This window comes from Protopterus annectens, chromosome 2.part0 (assembly GCF_019279795.1).
Source record: "Protopterus annectens isolate FY-2018-M chromosome 2.part0, PAN1.0, whole genome shotgun sequence".
Classification (NCBI taxonomy): domain Eukaryota; kingdom Metazoa; phylum Chordata; order Ceratodontiformes; family Protopteridae; genus Protopterus; species Protopterus annectens.
In genome coordinates this window covers 387,174,703-387,195,884 of record NC_056728.1, presented here as the reverse complement: position 1 = coordinate 387,195,884, position 21,182 = coordinate 387,174,703, and the positions used below count along the sequence as shown (strand labels likewise).

At 45.7% G+C, this 21,182-nt stretch overlaps 1 protein-coding gene across 2 annotated transcripts in view; it reads right to left on the bottom strand.

Annotated features, from left to right (window-relative positions):
- The window catches only part of LOC122793098 (probable global transcription activator SNF2L2), a 2,696,898-nt gene that overhangs the window by 2,507,071 nt on the left and 168,645 nt on the right, over positions 1–21,182 (bottom strand). For both annotated transcript variants that reach the window (XM_044060828.1, XM_044060829.1), the window contains exon 3: positions 16,519–16,648. In XM_044060828.1, coding sequence (XP_043916763.1) covers positions 16,519–16,648 — 130 coding nt within the window. The remainder of the gene's footprint in view (positions 1–16,518; positions 16,649–21,182) is intronic.

The window sequence follows — 21,182 nt, the reverse complement described above, 5'->3', positions numbered from 1 at the left end:
GGCTAGAACCTCAATTTTGACTCCCTTGCTAAACACAGTCGGTCTTAAAGGTGGAGCCAAAAAGGCAGCCATAAAATGAAGGATGCTTGGCATTTCCAACTTTAAAATATTCGGTTAGGTTGCCATCAATGAGCCGCTCAGTGACACGCTCTTCAATAAAAGTGTCAGTTAATGTAAATGATCTCTTAACATTTGTTAGGTGTAGTCTTTCATAGATATTAGATATAAATACTGACACTTTAGTTTGATAGTCAGCTGTATTCATAATAACAAATGAACCCCATTGTCAGCTTGCATAACCTAAATTAATTCATTTAACTGCTCAGCAGATTTGATTCAACAGATCAAATGGATATAATTTGATGAAGAAGATTTACTAGCTGATATAAATGTACACTCTCTTTATTTAATTGCACCTAAAGATTTAAGCTTGGACATGATGGGTGAATTTATTGCATTGATAAGACTAAATTTTTCCTTCAAATATCCAGTTTATTATTAAAGCTCTAAATTAACTTTGTGCTTTCTTAAGGCCAGTTTTACAGGCAAAAAATTGCATGGCTAAGGGAAAAGCTGCAGCTTCCAGCTAAACAAAATTTTCACAACCTGTTAGGAAAAGGACTATGTTTATAATTCTCATTTCATGCATTACATGAAATGTTATAAGAGGTTTACTGATGATAATCACTATTGTGTGGACTGTTACATCAGAAGTGTGGAGTAGTTTTTAGACTACGTTAACAAGGTAGATTTTTTTACCACGAGTTCCAGAAAAACTCAGACTAATTTGGATATTTTAGAGTGTGAAATAGGAAACATACTAGTTACAGTATTCTATAACAAACCACTTAATAGTAATATTTTTATATAACTGTCAAGCATGTATTTCTTATGGCTTAATAGTAATATAGCCAAGGGCCAAGTTGTGAGAACTAGTAGTTTAATGGAAAATAATGTTAGGTTTCAGGAAGCAGCTATCAATCTTAAACAAAAGTTTCAAAAGAGACATTACTCAGAGTATTAATCATTAAATTGTCTCCATTATAAATGACAGAAAATAGAAATATAAACCACATGTGATGACAGACAATTGTATAACATGTAAAGATGAGAATAGCAGCCCCCTGAACAGGACTTTAGCAATGAGGTTGCATATTTCAGTTGAAAGTGCTGCTATTAAGCAGATTCTTTTAAATAATCAGATAATTATGAGAGCTTTTCTTGCTACTTCAGAGATAGCTGGAGTAAAACCTGAATTTGTACAGTTAAAGGGAAGAACTATTAAGGACATTCTCAAAGAATTAAGCATCCTATTTTAAACTGTGGCATACAGATTTGTGGGAATTGCCAGTACTGTTCACATTTGTTGACAGGCATTGATAGACTACATTTAAATAAATGAGATATATGGATTACAAATATTTTATTTGCAAAAGTAAAAGCAATATGAGACCATATGTATTACTTGTCGATTTTATATCAGCAGTACTTCCATACCTCTCTTGAAATGCACTTCTGAAGATTTTTTATGCTGTCGGGGTTAGTGATGAGAAGCATGCTTTGTTTAAGTTTGGAGTTATGGAAAGGGTAGTTTTCCATTTATACCAAATAATTTACTGAAGACTTGATAGACTGGGGACAATATGCTTGATAAGTCAGATTAAACCAGAGGGAAGTTAGCATAATGGTTAAGATACTTGCCTTACAGACGGAAGTTGCAGACTTTGATCTCACATGGGTTAATTAGCAGGGCTTAAAATAGCCCACAAGGGCAGGTAGCCTATTAATAATCTATGAATGTAAATGTTTGCCGCTTTCCAGATTTTAATTATATTGAAAATTTTACATTTTTTCTTAGCCTAATGATTTAAACCCCCTACATTTGTCACAGGATTCTATTGTTTGCTTGTTTGCTATTTAAGCATATGCTATTTCCACATTTTAACAGTCTAATGAAGTCCTGTATGGACAAAAGTGCTTAAGGTATCTTGAACACTTGAAACATTTTGATTTGAAGTATGTTGGAACTGCTGATCATTCTCTTTTTGAAGACTGATGAAACATGGAGGAGATCAGGAACTAGACAGGTGAAAGCTGTGCTGCTACAGACATGGACCATAAGAAAAGATTTGACTCTGTAAAGTCCTACTTTATGACTTTTTTATAAACATGCTGAATATGTTGACTAAATCTTTTAATGTTGGTTAATTACTACGCCAACTAGTTTTTCACTTTGTACTAGCTTGTTTTAAGTATTATTCATGAATAGTACTGCTAAGTTACACAGTTTGACTGTATAAGTGCAAATAAAAAGAAGTTATGTACTCACCATAACCTTCCATCTGAGTAGTTATACTTCATTTTCTGCAACCTGTGGGTATTCGGATCCATATCAGATCTGAGCCGGCAACATTTTATCAAGCATTTGCTCCAAGCTCCTCCCCTTACCCATAATCCCTCACCTCTCCTACCTTCCCTCAGATAGAGTTTGCCACTAACCAAACTATTAGCAACTCAACAACGTTAACCTAGAACAGGTTTGGGGGAAGAAGGGAGGGACAGTTGCAGAAAATGAAGTATAACTACTCAGATGGAACGTTATGGTGAGTACATAACTTCTTTATCTGAAGTAGTTGACTTCATTTATCTGCAACCTGTGGGACAGAGTCCCCAGCTACCAACACTCCTGGGAAGCCCTCATGTAAGGATATTTCTGAGCACCGCAGAGCCAAAGGATGCTCTCCCTCTAGAGATCAAATCCAACTTATAATGAGAGATGAATGTATGTGACCTTGCCCAGGTCGCTGCTGCACAGATATCACCCAGAGAAACCCTAGACCAAAAAGCAGCAGAAGTTGCCATAGATCTGGTGGAATGGGCTTTAATAGGACCAGGTGGGGATAGGCCTTTATCCCTACAGAATTGCAGTATACATTGTGTAATCCACCTGGCTAAGGAGACCTTGGAAATGGCCTTGCCCAAAAAAGGGTCTAGTAAAGGACACGAATAATTGGTCAGACTTACGAAATTGCTTAGTCCTGTGTAGATAGAAACTAAGCTGTCTATGAACCTCTAGCAAGTGCAGCTTGTTCTGGAAATTTGGAAAGAACACAGGCAGATTAATCATCTGGTTAATGTTAGATTCAGAAGCCACTTTCGGTAAGAAAGAAGGGTTTGTGCGAAGCGAAACCCTGTCTTTATGAAAAATCAAGTAGGGAGGCATGGCAGACTAAGCTTGGATCTCCGAAACCCTTTTAGCCGAAGTAATGGCCACTAAAAAGTCTGTCTTCCAGGACAGAAATTTTAAGTCTACTGACGCTTCTGGTTTAAAAGGGGGTGCCACCAATGCCTGCAGAACTAGAGTAAGGTCCCAAGGGGGACGGAATTCTTAACAGGGGGACGCAAGAGAAAAGTACCTTTTAGAAAGGCCTTGCACAATCTCAAGGAAGTTAGAGCTTTCAAATTTTCGCCAATATGAAAATTGGATATGGCTGCCAGTTGTACTTTCACTGTGGAGGAACTAGTCCCTTGTTGAAAAATATATGACAAAAACTACAAGACTGCAGGAACTGGGGCAGTAAATGGATCTATGTTTCTCTGAGAAATTTGCTGCGGTAAACCTTCCTAGTGGAAGCTTTGAGGGATGCCACCAGAATACTCTTTACCGAAGATGATAAACCGGGAGTCCTAGCGATCAGGGGAAATGGAGCAACCAGTCAGCTTGAGGCTGTCCAGGTCGGGCGGACTGATGCCCGAGGGATGGGATATGAGATCCGGGCAGGGATCTAAAATCCGTGGAGGAGTTAGAGCATGAGATCAGAGGAAGGGGAACCACACTTGATGCGGCCAGAACGGGGCAATGAGGATCACTTTGCACCCTAGTCGGTATGCTTTCTGAAGAAACTTTGGAATTAGAGGTAGAGGGAGATAGACATACAGTAACCCGGGAGGCCAAGCATGGACTAGAGCGTCTCTGGGGGAGTCCCCTGGAGAGGGGATTAGAGCAAAGAACTTGCTGCACTTCACGTTGGATGGAGATGCGAAGAGATTGCAGCAAGGGTGACCCCACGTTAGGAAGATCTCCTCCGCTACTGACCGTTTCAGAGACCACTCGTATGGCATTAGAATTGCCCGACTCAATCTGTCCGCTAAAATGTTGGAGTGCCCCGGGATGTGCGTTGCAATCAGAAACCGACTGGTGGAAAATCGCCCACTCCCACACTCTCATGGCCTCGCGGCAGAGAGGGCAAGATCTGGTCCCTCCTTGTTTGTTGATGTACCAGACAACAGACATGTTGTCTGACTGAACTGCAATCGTCCCCGAGGGGAGAACAGTGTGAAAGGCTTGCAACGCTAAAAATCACTGCCCTTATCTCTAGAACACTGATATGCAATCTGGTCTTGGTTTGGGACCACGTGCCTTGGACTGTCCTTCCCAAAAAGTGCCCCCCCCTCACCCGAGCTGGGAGGCATCCGTGGTCACTGTGGCTTGGGCTGGGGATGTTAAGAATGTGTGACCTGCCAAGATTTCCAGCGATTGGAGCCATCAAAGAAGAGAAGACTTGCAAGCTTTGCTGATCCGTATAGGGTAGCCCATGGGGAGGTCTAACCAAGACCACTGAACTGCCAAGGTCCACTGAAGCACCCTCATATGAAGGCGCGCACATGGTAGAATTGAAATTGCTGCTGCCATGGAGCCTAGGGGGTGGAGAATGTCGCTCGCCATCGGTGTCCTGGGGCCGAGGATCACTGACGCATGGGCCCGTAGGTTCTGGATCCTGTCCTGAGTGAGAAAAACTTGTAATAGTAGAGTGTCCAACCATGCCCCTATGAATTCCAAGGTCTGTGTCGGATTTAGGCGGGACTTGGAGATGTTGATGGTGATCCCTAGATTGACTGCAAGATGCATGAAGGAGTCTCTGGCCATGCAAAGTAGACGCTTGGTGATAGCAGCGAGGAGGCAGTCATCTAGGTAAGGAAACACCTGAATTCCCTGAAGCCTCAGGTAAGCCGATACTACTGCCATAACCTTGGTAAACACCATGGGGGCTGTGGTGAGACCAAAGGGTAGGGCTCTGAACTGGAAATGATTGGCTCCCAGCCGTAAGTGAAGAAATCTCCTGGAGCTCCTGCAAATCTTGATATGGTAGTAAGCGTCCTGGAGGTCTATCGAGCACATACAGTCGCATCCTCGGAGATAAGGTAGGATGGACTGTAAGGTGACCATCTGGAATTTCTGCTTGGCTACCAAAAGGTTCAGGGTAGATAGGTCCAATATGGATCTGAGGTCCCCCATCTTTTTTGACACTAAAAAGAACCTGGAGTAAACGCCTAATCTGGACTGATCTGGGGGGACCGATTCGATGGCCCGATTGTAAAGCAGCTTTAAAATCTTGTGCTCTTTGGCCTCCCTTTGAGCGGGTGGGACATCCGGGAGGCGCTGTGATTGTATAGGTGGGGTGATGAATGGGATGGAGTATCCTCTGGATATTATTTGGAACACCCAACGGTCCATCGTGATGGACTCCCAAGCCGTTAGGTGCAATGACAATCTTCCCCCGACTGTCTCCAGAGTAGGACTGTCGGGCAACCCCTCAGGGTTGCTGCGTGGGTTGGTCCGAGAAGGTCTCCCTCGACCCAAAGTTCCTCGGACCCCCTCTGCCTCTGGGGCAGCGTCTGTCTTGTCCCCCTCTGCCTCTAGGGGATGAGTTATCCCGAGTGTCGTGGGAAAACTGAGATTTTCTGAACCACATCTTCTTCTGCCCTCTCTGATTCCTAAAAAGGGATCTTTGAGGGCTAGAGAAGCAGACACAGTCTTCCCGTCCTTCTTGCTTTGGACTAAGGTGTCACGAACTAAGGTGTCACGAACTGTCTTCCCAAAAAGGGAGAAACTGTCAAAGGGAGCATTCGTGAAAGACGCCTTGAAGGGATCCGTGAATTGACAGTGTCTGAGCCAGGCGTGCCGCCTCATAGCTATGTCAGTCCCAGCTGCCCTAGCCCCTCCTTCCATGGTATGGGAAAGAAGACACATGGACGTGTTAGAAACAGATTTCAGAGTAGACATTTTCGCCGAGAACAGCCGCATGTCCTCTAAAGACAAGGACTCTGGGGGCGACAGAGCAAATTCCATGACCAGGTCTCATTGGAGTCGAATGACGTGTGCCAAATAATTCAGCGCTCATATGGAAAACATCGCTGAAGAAAAAACTCACTTCCCAAAGTGGTCCACCACCCTAAACCCTTTGTCCGGAGGGTGGACCGAAGAACTTTCCTGAGCCAGTTCTCTCTTGGTGGCAGCCGCCACCACCATAGCGTCCACAGGGGATGCCTTGTACCACGTCTGTCTGTCTGTGGGAGGAGAAAGGATACTGTCTGGGCATTTGGGTATTGGCTCTATGGTGTCAGGCTCCTTCCATGCCCGCGTGGTGATAAGATCCACTTATGGATCTGCAGGAGGGGACACCCAGGATGTAGATGGACACGTGCCAAAGGCCTCCAAGAATACTGATTCGTCCGTTGAGGGTTTTGGGGCTGACCAACCTCCCCTCTGCCGAAGGATTTCCATGATGTCTCCAAAGGAGACATCCTCGAGAGTTGACCTGGGGGAACCCTCACCTTCATCCAAGTCAGTATTTTCTGTGAGGGACTCGGGGGGGGGTCCATGTGACTCCTCTTACACAAATGCTTACGTGGGGCCTCCTCAGTGGGACTCTCTGAAGAGGGCTCAAGTCATGGGGGGTTCCACAATGGGATCCACCTGGGAGTCCTCTGGCACAGGCTGTCCCTGGGACAGGCTGATGGGAGTCGTGACCAAATCCAAGGCAGTCTGGGCAGAGTCCAAGGCAATGGGCTGGGGTCTCAATCCCTGGGAGAGAACCCTCTCCACCACGTTGAAGGCCGAAGGAGAGTGCACCTCCTTGGCAACCAACGAGGAAGAAGTTCTCCCCGGCTCCGTCGTGAGGATCGGGGCCGAGGCCAAGGTAGCCAGGGTTCCGAAGGAACGGCTCAGATCCGACAAAGTCGGAGCCGAAGACATCTCCATTCCCTCGGCTCTGGCTCCCTGTTCTTGGCCCGGAGAGTTGCTCGGATCCAAACAAGTCTGATCAGAGGAACTCAAGGTAATGGCCGGCTTCGAGGTTGGAGGAACCGTCGGCGCTGTACCCCCAGCTCCTCGGATCCATAAACCCCGAGACCGATGGTCAGATCGGGGAAGGAGAGATAGGATGGAAGAAGGGCATAGAAGTCCCCTCTCTGGCCGGAGAGGTGCCTGGCAAGACTCCCATTTGGATTTGGGTCCGAATGAATCTACACATCATCCTGTCCACGTCAAGCTCTAACAGACTCCAAGTCGACCACGAGGAGGTGACCGACTCGGATCTGGCCCTATGAGACTACCTCAAAGAAGGCCTCCGATCCAAGGGCTCCGTCAGCTCTGGGGAGAACCCCAGGGAATGGAGCTGAGGAGAAGAGGTCCTAACAACTTTCACATGTGGACTGGGAAAAGGCTCCCACTCAGGAGATCACTTGTGGTGCCTCTCTACCCTTTTCTCTCTCTTTATTGTCCTTATCTGCAGCTTTTGTCCCCGCCTCAGCAAGCTTAGAGGGAGGCTGAGTTCCAGCCTGGGGGGGGTGGGGTGGGGGTTGGTCTACTACAGGAGCCGATGTTGAGGCCGTCGTCTCTAAGGCAGAAACTGGTAGCAGGCCCTTGGCTACCAGTTTCACCTTCCTTTCTTTAAGGGCTCTGGGATTGAACCCTGCACACACAGCACATGGCAAACTAAGATGGGGAACGCCAAGGCAAATAACCCACAGAGTGTGGCCATCAGCCAGTGAAAGCTTGTGGCCACACTCTGTGCATTTCTTGAACATTGGTTTAGGCTGGTCAGTCATAATACACTCCACTGAGCCAAATGCTAAACTAGACACACACACACTCAGGGGTTGGCTAGGCCTACTCTATTCAAGAAAGAAACACAAACTTTCTAACTACTATTTTTTTTTTTTTTTTAACAAACCGACGACAAGAAGGGGAGGAAGGGCGATCAAACACAACTACTCTCACACACTAACTAAAGAATCAAATGTTCCACTTACACTACCCAACTTGGAGCTATAGAGACCACGATGCGTACGAATAAAGCGGCAAACGAAATCTGAGGGAAGGTAGGAGAGGTGAGGGATTATGGGTAAGGGGAGGAGCTTGGAGCAGATGCTTGATAAAATGTTGCCGGCTCGGATCCGATATGGATCCAAATAACTTAATTTATCTGCAACTTGTGGGTAACTACTTCAGATCATTAGTTTAGTTTCATTAGAGCTTACAGCTTATACTGCTTGTATCAGTTTTCTATTTTTTAAAAGGAATGCTGCAACTAAGGCTCCATGCTGGTGTACAGCCCAGCAAAGAGCTCAAACACAGGACCTGACATGGGGCCAGGAGTAGTTATAGCACCTGAAATGGAAAATGATTTTGACAGATCTGCAAAGTTTTTATTCGGAAATGGTTCTGGAGTCTCTTCTTTTTAATGTTGTATCAGATATATGCAAACATATTACATTCGACTTTAACTGGGAAATGCTAAACAACAAGTTTAAATGACTGAGGTTCCATGATGCTTACAGATGTTAAAATGGAGAATGAAAAGTCCAAGGGATGTGGTGAAATTTGCTTCCAGACTACTGAGACTGTTGGAAGAGTCTGCAGAAAGATGAACAGGATCACTACTGGTGGAAGAGAAACTACTGTCTGAATTGATAAGAATGCACAGACCCAATCTTACTGCTGAAGTAAATCCCACAGGATCAGGAATTAGAACAGGAACCCTTGAATACAGTGTAGCAGTTTTACACTTAGAAGGGCCACTCTGGAGAGAACTGCAGCATCACAGGACAAAAATAAATTAACAACAAAACACTTTATTTTATTACTGCTAAGGAATTTTGAAGATGAACTAAAAATCACAACTCTGGCATTACCCATATGTTATGAACACTACAAAAAATAAAATAAATTGGTGATCTCAAGCACATGTTATGATATTCCCTGTGGAGAAGTCAAAACCATTGAATCACATGAGTTAGACTAACTGAAATGCTAGAAAAGGTAATAAATATATCAAGACGTTCAGATATTGATAAGACAAATTATCCCATCACTACCACAAGAATAATATCAGAATCATCATACTATATGCAAAAAGAATAAAAATATATGCAAATGTAAACAGGGTACTTGTCAGCTGAAGAATTAATGAAATGACAGATTCAGTCCTTGTATAATTTGAAGGAAAAAAAAAAGTCAAGTTGCAGTTTCCAACTGCAAGAAAAAAATAAAGATGGCAGCTACCAGGGCTTTTATTAGGTAATTATGCCAACCCAACCAATATAATGAGACTGTACAGTCCCGTGCAGCACGTGTAGACTACTGTAAAAAAAATGTGAGATGCCACAAAGTCTCACAAGTTGAATAAATCTTGCTGCTTTAATGACTATGGAATGCAATGTTCTGGAGTAAGGAATTTTAAACTTATCACTATACAATCCCAAATTCCACTGGGATGTCTGAAATCACTTGGATTTAAGAAGTGGGAATTGTAAAACTTTGTTTTATAGCCCAATGAAGTTAAACTTTAAAATTTCTTAGCAGAATTAGTATAAAAACAGTGAACAATATTCCCAAGAAAAGATTTTAAATGGACTGCAAAAAAGAAGTTATGTACTTACCATAACGTTCCATCTGAGTAGTTCTACTTCATTAGTCTTCAACCTGTGGGTACCGGATCCGTATTGGATCTGAGCCGGCAACTTCACAAGCATCTGCTCTGAGCTCCAAGCTCCTCCCCATACCCATAATACACCATCACTACCTTCCACCCTCAGATCGAGTCTGCTGCACCCTACACTAAACAACCCAATCCAAACCACCTTACCGCACACAATGTGCCATCTATGAAACATGCCCATATGGTAAAGCCAGGGGGAAGGAGGGGGGATGGTTGAAGACAAATGAAATAGAACTACTCAGATGGAACATTATGGTGAGTACATAACTTCTTTATCTGAAGTAGTTTACTTCATTTGATCTTCAACCTGAGGGACAGAGTCCCCAGATACTTAACACCTGGGTGACCCTCATGGAAGGATATTCCGGAGCACGCGGAACCAAAGGACTCTTTCCTTTGAGAAGTCAAATCCAATTTACAGTGAGAAATAAAAGTAGGCGATGAGGACCAAGTAGCCACAGAACAAATGTTGTCTAAGGATACTCTAGACCAAAAGGCCACAGAAGTAGCCATGGACCTTGCTGAATGAGGTCTAATGTGACCCGGAGGAGACAAAACTTTATCCTAGTAGATGTGAAGAATGCACAGAGATATCCACCTAGCAATGGTCACCTTGGAAATAGGTTTACTCAAAACGGGTTTAGAAAAGGACACAAATAACTGGTCAGATTTATGAAAAGATTTGGTCCTGTACAAAAAGAAACATAGCTGTCTATGAACATCCAACAAATGCAACTTGTATTCAGCTATGTTTGCGAAATTTGGAAAGAAGAGATGCAAACTGACAGTCTGATTGATACTGACCTCGGATGCCACTTTTGGAAGAAAGGAGGGTATTGGTGCGAAGAGAAACCCTGTCCTTATGGAAAACCATGTATCGAACCTTGACAGACAACACCTGAAGTTCTGAAACCCTCCTAGCTGAGGTGATAGCCACTAGTAGGAAGGCTATCTTCCAAGACAGAGACTTAAGATCTACAGTTGCTGGGAGTTCAAAGGGAGGGGAAACCAGCACTTGCAGTACCATAGTAAGGTCCCACGGGGGGAGGGATAGGATCTTTGACCGGAGGACGTAAGAGGAAGGTACCTTTGATAAAGGCTTTGCACAATCTGGAGGAGCCCAAAGAAGCAGAGTTCTCACCAATGTGAAAATGAGAAATGACAGCTAGCTGAACCTTCACTGTAGACGAGATACCCCCCCCCCCCCTTGAAAAATGTTTGCCAAAAAAATCAAGGATAGCCGGAATGGGAGCTGTGAAAGTATCTAAATTCCTTTGAGAAGCCCAAATTGAAAAGCGCTTACATTTGCTACGATAAATCTTCCTGGTGGACGACTTATGAGCTGCCACCAGAATAGTCTTGACCGAAGAAGACAACCCGGGAGTCCAAGCAATTAAGGAAACTGGAGCAGCCTCGCCGTGAGCTTCAGACTGTCCAGATTCAGATGAGAGACCCTCGAAGGGAGAGAGATGAGATCTGGAAGGGGATCCAAGATCCAAGGAAGAGCTAGAGGATGAGACCAGAGGAAGGGAAGCCATACCTGGCAAGGCCAAAACAGGGCAATGAGGATCACTTTGCTCCCCAGTCAACGAGCCTTCTGGAGGAACTTTGGAATAAGGGATAGAGGATGGTAAGCATAAAGAAGACCGGGAGGCCAAGCATGGACTAGAGCATCTCTGGGGGATTCCCCCGGTGGGAGATTCATAGTGAAGAACTCCCTGCACTTCGCATTGTATGGAGATGCGAAGAGATCGCAGCAAGGTCAACCCCATTCTAGAATGATCTGGTCCACTACGGAAGGATTCAGAGACCACTCATAAGGCATCAGAATAGCCCGGCTATGTTTGTCCGCTAAAATGGACTGTCCCGGAATGTGCATTGCTACTAGAAAACGACCACTGGAGATCACCCATTCCCAAACTCTCATATCCTCGCGACAAAGGGGGTAAGATCTGATCCCTCCATGTTTGTTGATATACCAGACCACCGACATGTTGTCTGACTGAATCGCAATGGCTCCTGGAGGTAGAATGGCCTGCAATGCTAAAACGACCACCCTCATCTCCAGAACGTTTATATGCAAACTGGTCTCGACCAGGGACCACATACCTTGAACTATCCTTCCCGAGTAATGCCCCCCCCAACCCTAGCTGGGAGGAGTCCGTGGTCGCTGTGACTTGAGCTAGGGCTGTGACAAAAGGTCATCCTTCCAAGATTTCTGACGAATGCATCCACCAGAGAAGGGACGACCTGCAGGCTTTGCTTATGTGTATTGGGTAGGACAACCGAAGATTCAACATAAACCATTGCACCCCTAGAGTCCACTGAAGTACTCGCATGTGTAAGCAAGCACATGGTAGAAGTGTGACCATTGCTGCCATAGAGCATAGGGTCCTTAAAACTGACTCTGCTGAGGGGATATGAGATTGATAAATGAAAGCGACATGCATCCATAAGCTTCAAATTCTCAACGAGGTCAAGATGACTTTTGTCTGTAATGTGTCTATCCTTGCTCCTATGTATTCTATAACCTGGACAGGGTTCAGGAGAGATTTATCTGCGTTAACTGTAATTCCTAGATGGTGTGCAAGGAGTAGGAAATAGTCTCTGGTTTGGCAAAGTAGATGCTTGGTGGGAGCAGTAAGGAGCCAATCATCCAGGTAAGGGTAGGCCTGAATTCCCTGAAGCTTCAGGTGAGCCGCTACCACTGACATCATTTTGGTGAACACCCTAGGGGCTGTGGTGAGACCAAAGGGTAGGGCTTGAAACTGATATTGATTGGCTCCTAGCTGGAAGAGGAGAAACCTCCTAGAGATAGCGGAGAAACCTCCTGGAGCTTCTGTGCTAGCGGAGAAACCTCCTGGAGCTTCTGTGCATCTTTATGTGATAGTAAGTGTCCTGGAGGTCAAACGAGCACATCCAGTCACTCTCTTGCAGGTACGGCAGAGTGGACTGTAAGGTGACCATCCAGAACTTCTCTTTGGCAACTGACAGGTTCAGAGTAGACAGGTCCAGAAGGGGCTTAAGTCTCCAGTCTTTTTTGGCACCAAAAAGAACCTGGAGTATATGCCCAATCCAGACTGATCAGGTGGGACGGGTTCAATGGCTTATTTCTTTAGCAGCTTGGAAACCACTAGTGCTGCTGCCTCCCGACGTCTGGGAGGTGCTTGGAAGGAGTGAAGGGTACCAGAAATGGGATTGAACAGCCGCTGGATATTATCTGAAGCACCCAACGGTCTGATGACATGGACTCACATGCCATCAGGTGCAATGACAGGCGACCCCAGACTGCCTCCAGAGCAGAGCCGTCAGGCAACCCCTCAGGTCTGCTGCGCGGGCCTGTCCGAGAACAGTTCTCGAGACGCAGCATTCCTTGGACCCCTCTGCCTCTGGCCCGGCGTCTGTCCTGTCCTCCTCTACCTCTAGGGGAAGAAGGGCCCAGAGTGTCCTGGGAATACTGGGACTTCCGGAACCACATGTTTTGCCCTCGCTGATTCCAGGAAAAGGATCTTTGAGAGTTCGAGAAGCAGATTCCGACGGCAGACAGTGTCTTCCCGTCTTTCTCACTCTGGACCAAGGTATCATGGATGGTCTTTCCAAAGAGGGAAGAACCGTCATAAGGGACATTCGCAAAAGACGCCTTGAAGGGTTCCATGAACTGACACAACCTGAGCCAGGCGTGATGCCTCATGGCAACGCCAGACCCAGCCGCCCTAGCCACTCATTCGGTAGCATGCGAGAAGAGTCGCATGGACGTATTAGAAATGACTGTCAAGGTAGCCATCCTCATGGAGAATGTACCTGTCCTCCTGCTATGTGGACTGTGGGGGCGAGTCAGCCAGCTCCTTAACCAGCTCACGCTGTAGTCGAGTAGCATGGGCCAGATAGTTCAGCTCCCTTATAGAAAAGGTTGCCGACGCATACACCCGCTTCCCCTAGAGAATCCATCGTCCTAGACTCATGGTCAGGAGGATAGACCGAGGAACTCTCCTGGGCTAGCTCCCTCATGGTGGCGGTTGCTACCACCATAGTGTCTATCGGGGACGCTTTATTCCAAGGAGGTCTGCCCACAGGAGGGCTTAAGGTTTTATCTGGGCGCTTTGTGATTGGTACCACAGTGTCCAGTTCCTTCCAAGTCCGTGAGGTGACCGGTTCCTTCCAACCCCGTGAGGTGACGAAGTCCACTAATGGATCCGCGGGGAGGGGGACACACAGGAAATAGACAGGCCCATGTCGAAGGCCTCCAGGAACAACGATTCGTCCAACAAAGGTTTTGGGGCAGACCAACCTCCCCGCTGGTGCAATATTTCAATGAGGTCTCCGAAGGAGACATCCTCAGGAGGTGATCTGGGGGAACCTTCCCCTTCATCCAAATCAGTGTCCTTAGCGAGGGACACCGGAGAGGAGTCCAAGTGCCTCCTCTTGCATGTATGCTTGTGAGGAACCTCTCCGGTGAGGCTCTCCGGAGCGGGCTCTCAAACCACCTGTTGTTCCTTAAGGGAAACTGCCTGGGGCTCCTCGAGCACAGGCTGTCCCTGTGGTAAAATGACGGGAGTTACACCAAAAGCAGAGGGAGTCTGGGTGGAGTCCGAAGATATACTCAGGGGGTCTCGATCCATTGGAGAGGATCCTTTCCACAATGAACGCCGAAGGAGAGCGAGCTTCCTGTGATACTAGTAACGGAGCCACTCTATCCAGATCCGATACGGGGATCGGAGCCGAGCCCGAAGTGGATGGAGCGCAGAGGAGGTGGCCATGACCCGAAAAGGTCGGTGCCAACGGAAATAAATTCCACCCCCTCAGATCGGACACCCAGACTACAGCTCAGAGAGCCACTCGGATCCGGCGTGCTCCAGGTAGCTGCCAGTGTCGAGGAAACAGGTACCATCTGCGCCAACCCCCTGACTAGGGAACCTCTCAGATCCATGTATTCCGAAACCGGGGGTCAGATCGGAGAAGGAGATATAGGTGTAAAGAAGGGAAGCGAGCTTCCCCCCTCCAGAGGGAGAGGGGGCCGGCAAGACTCCCATCTGAATTTATGTGTGAATAAATCTCCGCATCATTTTATCCATGTCAGATTCTGAAAGACTGCAGGTAGACCGCGACGAAGCTACCGACTCTGACCTGGCAGGTCGAAGAACCAAAGTCCTAGAAGTTGGCCTAGGCTCCTCGGCTCTGGTGAAAACTTAGGAGATAGGAGCCGAAGGGAGTCAGGTCAGTGCCTAGTCTGAAGATTAAGGGAAGGCCCGGCCGGAGCCGAAAGGTTTGGGGACCTCTTCCTCGTCAATCTTGTGCTTTCTCTCCTTCTCCCTGCTCTTTGTATGCTCTCCTTCCACAAACCTAGCGGCAGGAGGATGAGTCTCAGCCTGGGAGGGAGAGGAAGCGAGGGTGGGAGCCGAAGGAAAGACAGTCGGAGGCATGACCGAAGCAGAACTGGAGGCAGCCGCTTCCGTAGAAGGGAGAAGGCCCTTCATCGTAAGTTTAACCCTACAGTCTTTAAGGGCTCGCAGGTTAAAACCCGGGAAAATACTGCAGTCAGTGGAGAGATGGGCAACAACCAAGCACAGAACACACAGAGTGACAGCAGGTGACAGTTTGTAGCCACACTCTGTGCATCTTTTAAAAACTTGTTTTGGCTGATCAGCCACAACCACAACCAAAGAAAATACAAAAGACAAGCACTACCCACAACACACTCAGAAGCACAAGCACACTGAAAGCTGAGTGGGGGACTCTAACAACTACAGAACTACCTAGAACTAGAAAACTATCTACAACTCGATGCACCAGAGAGATGGAGGACGGGAGAAGACCTACTCTACCAACAGACACACTGGAACTATCAAAAAGAGAACCAGGAAACTTCAAAGACTCGCTACTCATGACCTGGAGCTCAAGGATCACAATGCGTTGCGAAGCAGTCGGCAAATAAGATGTGGGGGATGGAAGGTAGTCGTAGTGTATTATGGGTAGGGGAGGAGCTCGGAGCTTGGAGCAGATGCTTGTGAAGTTGCCGGTTAGAATCCGATACAGATCCGGTACGCACAAGTTGAAGATCAAATGAAGTAAACTACTTCAGATCAATGGTTTTATAAGCAACCTGTATCACCGAGGTGCAAAAAATGCTTTTTATAAACAAAGGTCTCATGACATCAAAATACTGAGTATGTAACATCATGAAGCACTTACCATAATAACTTAGCAGAGATTTCAAATCACAGATTTGTATTATTATTCTGTTTATTTTAGTGAAATAAAACAAGGACACGTTGAAGTGCAGAAATATTGAGGCATTTATTTTAACGCAAAATGGTGTGGAAGGAACAGAAAGTAAACACCCAAAACCCCTTACATATAAAGTTATTGGCAGCCTCAAGTACTACAGTTTCTCCACTACATTCTTATATGCAAACATTAGGCAAAACAGACATAAAATAAATTTCCTGTATTATGCTTGTTGCAGTACCACTACTTCTGCAGCAACTGATAACTAGGAAGGAAGAAAGAAGTCATCTTTTCCCCAAACTGAAGCATGAGAATCAACCGCTATTCTTTTTACATCTGCATATATGTTAAGCATTTTATTTACTTTGCAAGTGCAATGATCACAGGAGCCTTGTCAAGTATGCCCCACACCATCCGAAATAAAACACGCAGCAATACATGTATTAAGTGAATTTTACAATACAGGAGAAGCTAAATTAATTCAACAGAGAAATGCAACTGCACAGTATACCTTGACTATGCTGATCCATGGGACTCTGTGGTGGGCCCATTCCAGGATGTGCTGGTCTCATTCCTATGCTTTTTATGGGACCATAATGCATTTCTTCATTCATTCCTTTGTCATGCATAACGTCCATCGGCTGTCAAAAAACAAGCATCATAACTGTAGCTTTCCACAAAATAAATCAATAAATGAGCACTGCTATTACTGACTGCATTAACATTGCTCGTATTTACAGATGCAGCTATTACAATTACTGTTTCTAAATGCATACAAGTCTGGCTTTTTATTTCACTAATTCTAAAGAGGAAATTTTGTGAATCTGGTATGATATACTCTAAATGAACTCTATAAACATCAGCTAACTTAACACCTATTACCTTAAGGTTTTAAAACAGCAATTTTATTTAGTATTTAACTTTGGCCTTATAGAGGATTCATTACAAAAACATAATGTTTAAGAAATGCAACAACAAAAAAACAAGTTATGTACTCACCATAACATTCCATGTGTGTTGTCCATCTTGTCCCTTATTCTCACAGTTGAGGTTGGATCCAATCCCTCGGATCAGTCTCAGCCTGTTTGCTGGCTGGAGGACTTAATTTGATACTGCAGCTGAAGAAATTCTGATCGTGGATGCAGCCGCACCCTCATGGAAGAATTTTGTTAGAAATTCCAAGATGGTACTGACTGGAATAGAAAAAGAGGTCTATTTGGTGACTTTCAGCCCAAATAGCGAATCTCTTCCACTTGCTGGTGTAAAGCTTTTGTGTGGAGGATTTGTGAGAAGTAGGAGTATTTTCTTCACTGGAGAAGACAAAAGGGGAAACCTGGCAATTAAGGGAACTGGAGCAGCCAAGCTGTCAATTTGAGGTTCTGAAGAGACTGGGGGTGAACCATTCCTGACGGATGTGTCAACAGGTTTGGAGTTGGATCCAGAAGCCATGGTTCTTCCAGAAGATGAGCCGTAGAAAGGGGCACCAAATATGAGGGGCAATGAGAATTATAGTGGTCTACAACGAGTTTACCTTCTGTAACAATTTGGGAATTAAGGGAATTGGGGGAAAGGCATAAAGTAGTCTCGGAGGCCAATCGTGAACAAGGGCAACCCCTTGATGACTCCCCTCTGGAGGGATCAGGGCAAATTAGTTGCTGCATTTGACATTGGTTGAGGAGGCAAAGAGCTCGCAGCAAGGCTGGCCCCACTTTCAGAAACTAGTTTCTGCTACCTTCTGATTGAGGGACCACTCGTGTGGCCAAAGAATGGCACTGCTCAATTTGTCTGCAATCATGTTGGATTTCCCCGGGATGTACGTCGCAGCAAGAAAGTGGTTGGAGTTTGCCTCCCATTGCCAAACTCTTATGGCTTCTCAAAAACAGGGGGTAAGATCTGGTTCCTCTGTTTGTTTATATACCACACCACAGACATGTTGTCTGACTGGATTGCTATTGTCCCTAGAGGAAGAGAGTCCTGAAAAACTTGCAACGCTAGAAGCACCGCTCTCATTTCTAGGACATTTATGGGCAGATTAGCCTTGAGATTTTGCCAGACACCTTGGACTGTCTTTCCCAGATAATGCCCCCCCCCCCCCCAATCTGGAAGCGTCCATGGTCACTGTCACTACTGGTTGGGATGGAATGAATTGTCGTCCCTGACAGACTGAAGGAGAATGGATCCACCAATGAAGATCCCTTTTGCAAGTGTTTGTAATCAGTACCTTGTGAGACATCGGAAGTTCCAGAAAGGACTAATCATATGGAACAAAGGATCATTTGTTGATAAATAAAGTCATAGTGGAGAACTGTAAAAAGGGGAAGAATCTTATGGCATGGATTAACTACAAAAAACATTTTATAGTATTCCACATTTATAGATAAAGGAGTGCTTAAAAAAATGTATAAGATACACCCTACACTGATCAACTACATTACAGTGACCATGAAACAATGGCAGACCACATTGTAACAGTGACCATGAAACAATGGCAGACCACATTGTAAGTAAACCATGATAAAGGACAAATTACTATCCCAGGGATAAAAAAAAAATCAAAGGGGGATATCCCAGGGTGATTTTTTGTCACCGTTATTTTGTCTTGCCCTCAACCCATTAAGCTACTTAACAGCTTAGGCCATGACTACAATTTGGCTCCTAGAAAACAACGAAGTCTAAAGACTTATCTTCTCTTTGTTGATGATTTAAAACTGTATAGCTCATCAGATGAGGAGCTGAAAGCACAGCTGCAGGCTGTCAAATTCTCATGTGAAGGCGTGCAAGCAAGGGGGAGAAGGATTACTGAAGCTGCCAACTTCACTAATAATTATAGAACTTGTTTCGCTGTTGGACGACATTTTCTGATTAGACTCCGAACGTGGTAGCGACGATCTTGCACTCTGTCTTGCGGGAGTTTTGCAATCAAGGAATTGGTGTCCAATTCTGCTCCAATGAAGCTTAAGCTTTGTGATGGCTCTAGAGCAGATTTTTTGAAGTTTATCGTGATGCCTAGGGAGGCGCAAGTTTGAATGGTGTAGTCCCTGGTCTGTAGCAACAGATGCCTGGTTGGGGCGGTGATGAGCCAGTCATCTAGATAGGGAAACACTCGGAATCCTCGGCATCTCAGGTGAGCTGCTATTACTGCAACACATTTGGTGAACACCCTCGGGGCTGTGGTGAGACCAAAGGGCAGGGCTCGGAACTGGTAATGACTGGCTCCTAGTCGAAAGTGCAAGTACCTTCTTGACAGTCTTTCCATTAATATATGGTAGTATGTGTCTTGAAGAAGGTCTACAGAGTACATCCAACTTTCTTTTTCCAGAAATGGAAGTTATCGACTGCAGTGTTACCATCCGGAACTTTGTCTTTTTTACAAATTTGTTTAAATTGCTGAGATCTAAAATGGGTCTCCAGTCCCGTTTTCTTGGGAACTAAAAAGAATCTTGAATAAGTTCTAGATTCTCTCTGGTCTGCGGGGACTTCTTGGATGACTCTTTTGCTTAGCAACTTTCACACCTCTAATGTTGCTTGTTCCTGTTGACTGGGTGGAACATCCGGAACTGATTTTTTTGACAGGGGTGGTGAGGAAAAAGGGAATTATATATCCTCTGGAAATGATGTCCAGCACCCATTTGTCTGTGGTTATGTTTTGCCAGGTTGCCAGGTGCAAGTACAAATGCCCCCCGACTGCTTCCAAAGGTTGACAATCAGGTACTCCTTCAGGAGTGCTGAAAGGGTCTACCAAAGAAGGCATCTCTGGAGCCCTGGTTCTGTGGACCTCCTCTGCCACGAGGGCGGTGTCTTCTGTTATTGTCTCCCCCCTCTGCCTCAGGGAGAACCATCACCCTGTGTGTCTTGGTAAGATCTTTGGGGTTTCCTGAACCACATCTTTCCTCTGCCTCTCTTACCTTTGGGGAAGGGTCTGGTAGGAGTGGAAAAATGCACTCCAACGGCAGACAAAGTCGTACCCTCCTGTTCATCCCTGTTTGGGCCTAAAGTAAAAGAGGAACTAACCAGGAGTGAGCTGTCAAATGGGGCATTAACAAAGGAAGACCTGAAAGGTTACACAAAGTCACAGAGGCGCACCCAGGCCTGCCTCTTGATATATATGCCTGAAACCGCAGCCCTACTTGCTCCATCTGCATCATATCAGATAAGCCTCATGGAGGAGTGCGCTACTGCATTGAAGGTGGCTAGCTGTGCATTGACCTTCTCAATGACTGTATTAGCAACTGCTCCTTGGAGAGAATCTGACAGCTCCTTGATCAGATCTCTCTGCAATCTAGTAAAGTGGCTAAGGTAATTCAGTGATCGAAGAGTAAAACTCGGGGAAGAAAACATATGCTTTCCATATCTATCCATCATCCTAGAATCCTTACTAGGAGGGTGGACAGAAGAACTAGTCTTGACATCCACTGCTACACCCTTAGTCCAAAAGGTCTTGTCCTTCGGGGCAGTGATATACTTATTTGGTCTCCGATGAGTAAGCTCTACGGTATCTGTGGTCTCCCACGCCCTCTGAGAAAGTAACTCAATAAGCTCATCAGAAGGCGGAGTCAACCAAGAGGTTGAAGGGCGAGATCCGAAGGCTTTCAGGTACACTGACTCTTCGGCAGAAGGAGAGGAGGGCTGCCAATCACCCCTCTGTTTCAAAATTTCCATGATATCTCCAAGAGAGACATCCTCAGGGGGTGACCATGAGGATCCTTCTACATCATCCAAATCATGTCTGACGTGGCGGACTCCTTAGGAGAATCTAGATGCTTCCTCTTGCAAGTTCTCTTCCAAGGGACTTCTTCAGAGAGGTGTTTTGGAAAAGTTTCAGAAGAGGTGGGGGGCCCCCCGGGGGTTTCTTGAAGCCTAGGATTTCTGCGGTCCTGTGGAAGGGGGGTAATGAGATTGAGACACCTGTGAAGGGGAAAGAAGTTCTGAAGTAGCTTGTGTAGTTGACTGTGAAGAAGTCAGAACTCTCTCCATAGCCTCAAAAGCAGTCTAGCTTGGCTGAGAACAGCTCCCTGGAGCCAACAAAAGAGTTGTCAGTGCCAAAGGAGCCTCAGGAGCACAGGACAGCTGCTCAGAGGCAGAAGCACGATCTGAACTCATCTGCACCGATGCCCTGAGAGGCAGAATCAGATCTGGGGAGATCCGAATTTGCTCAGAGGATCGAAGCGGACAGTA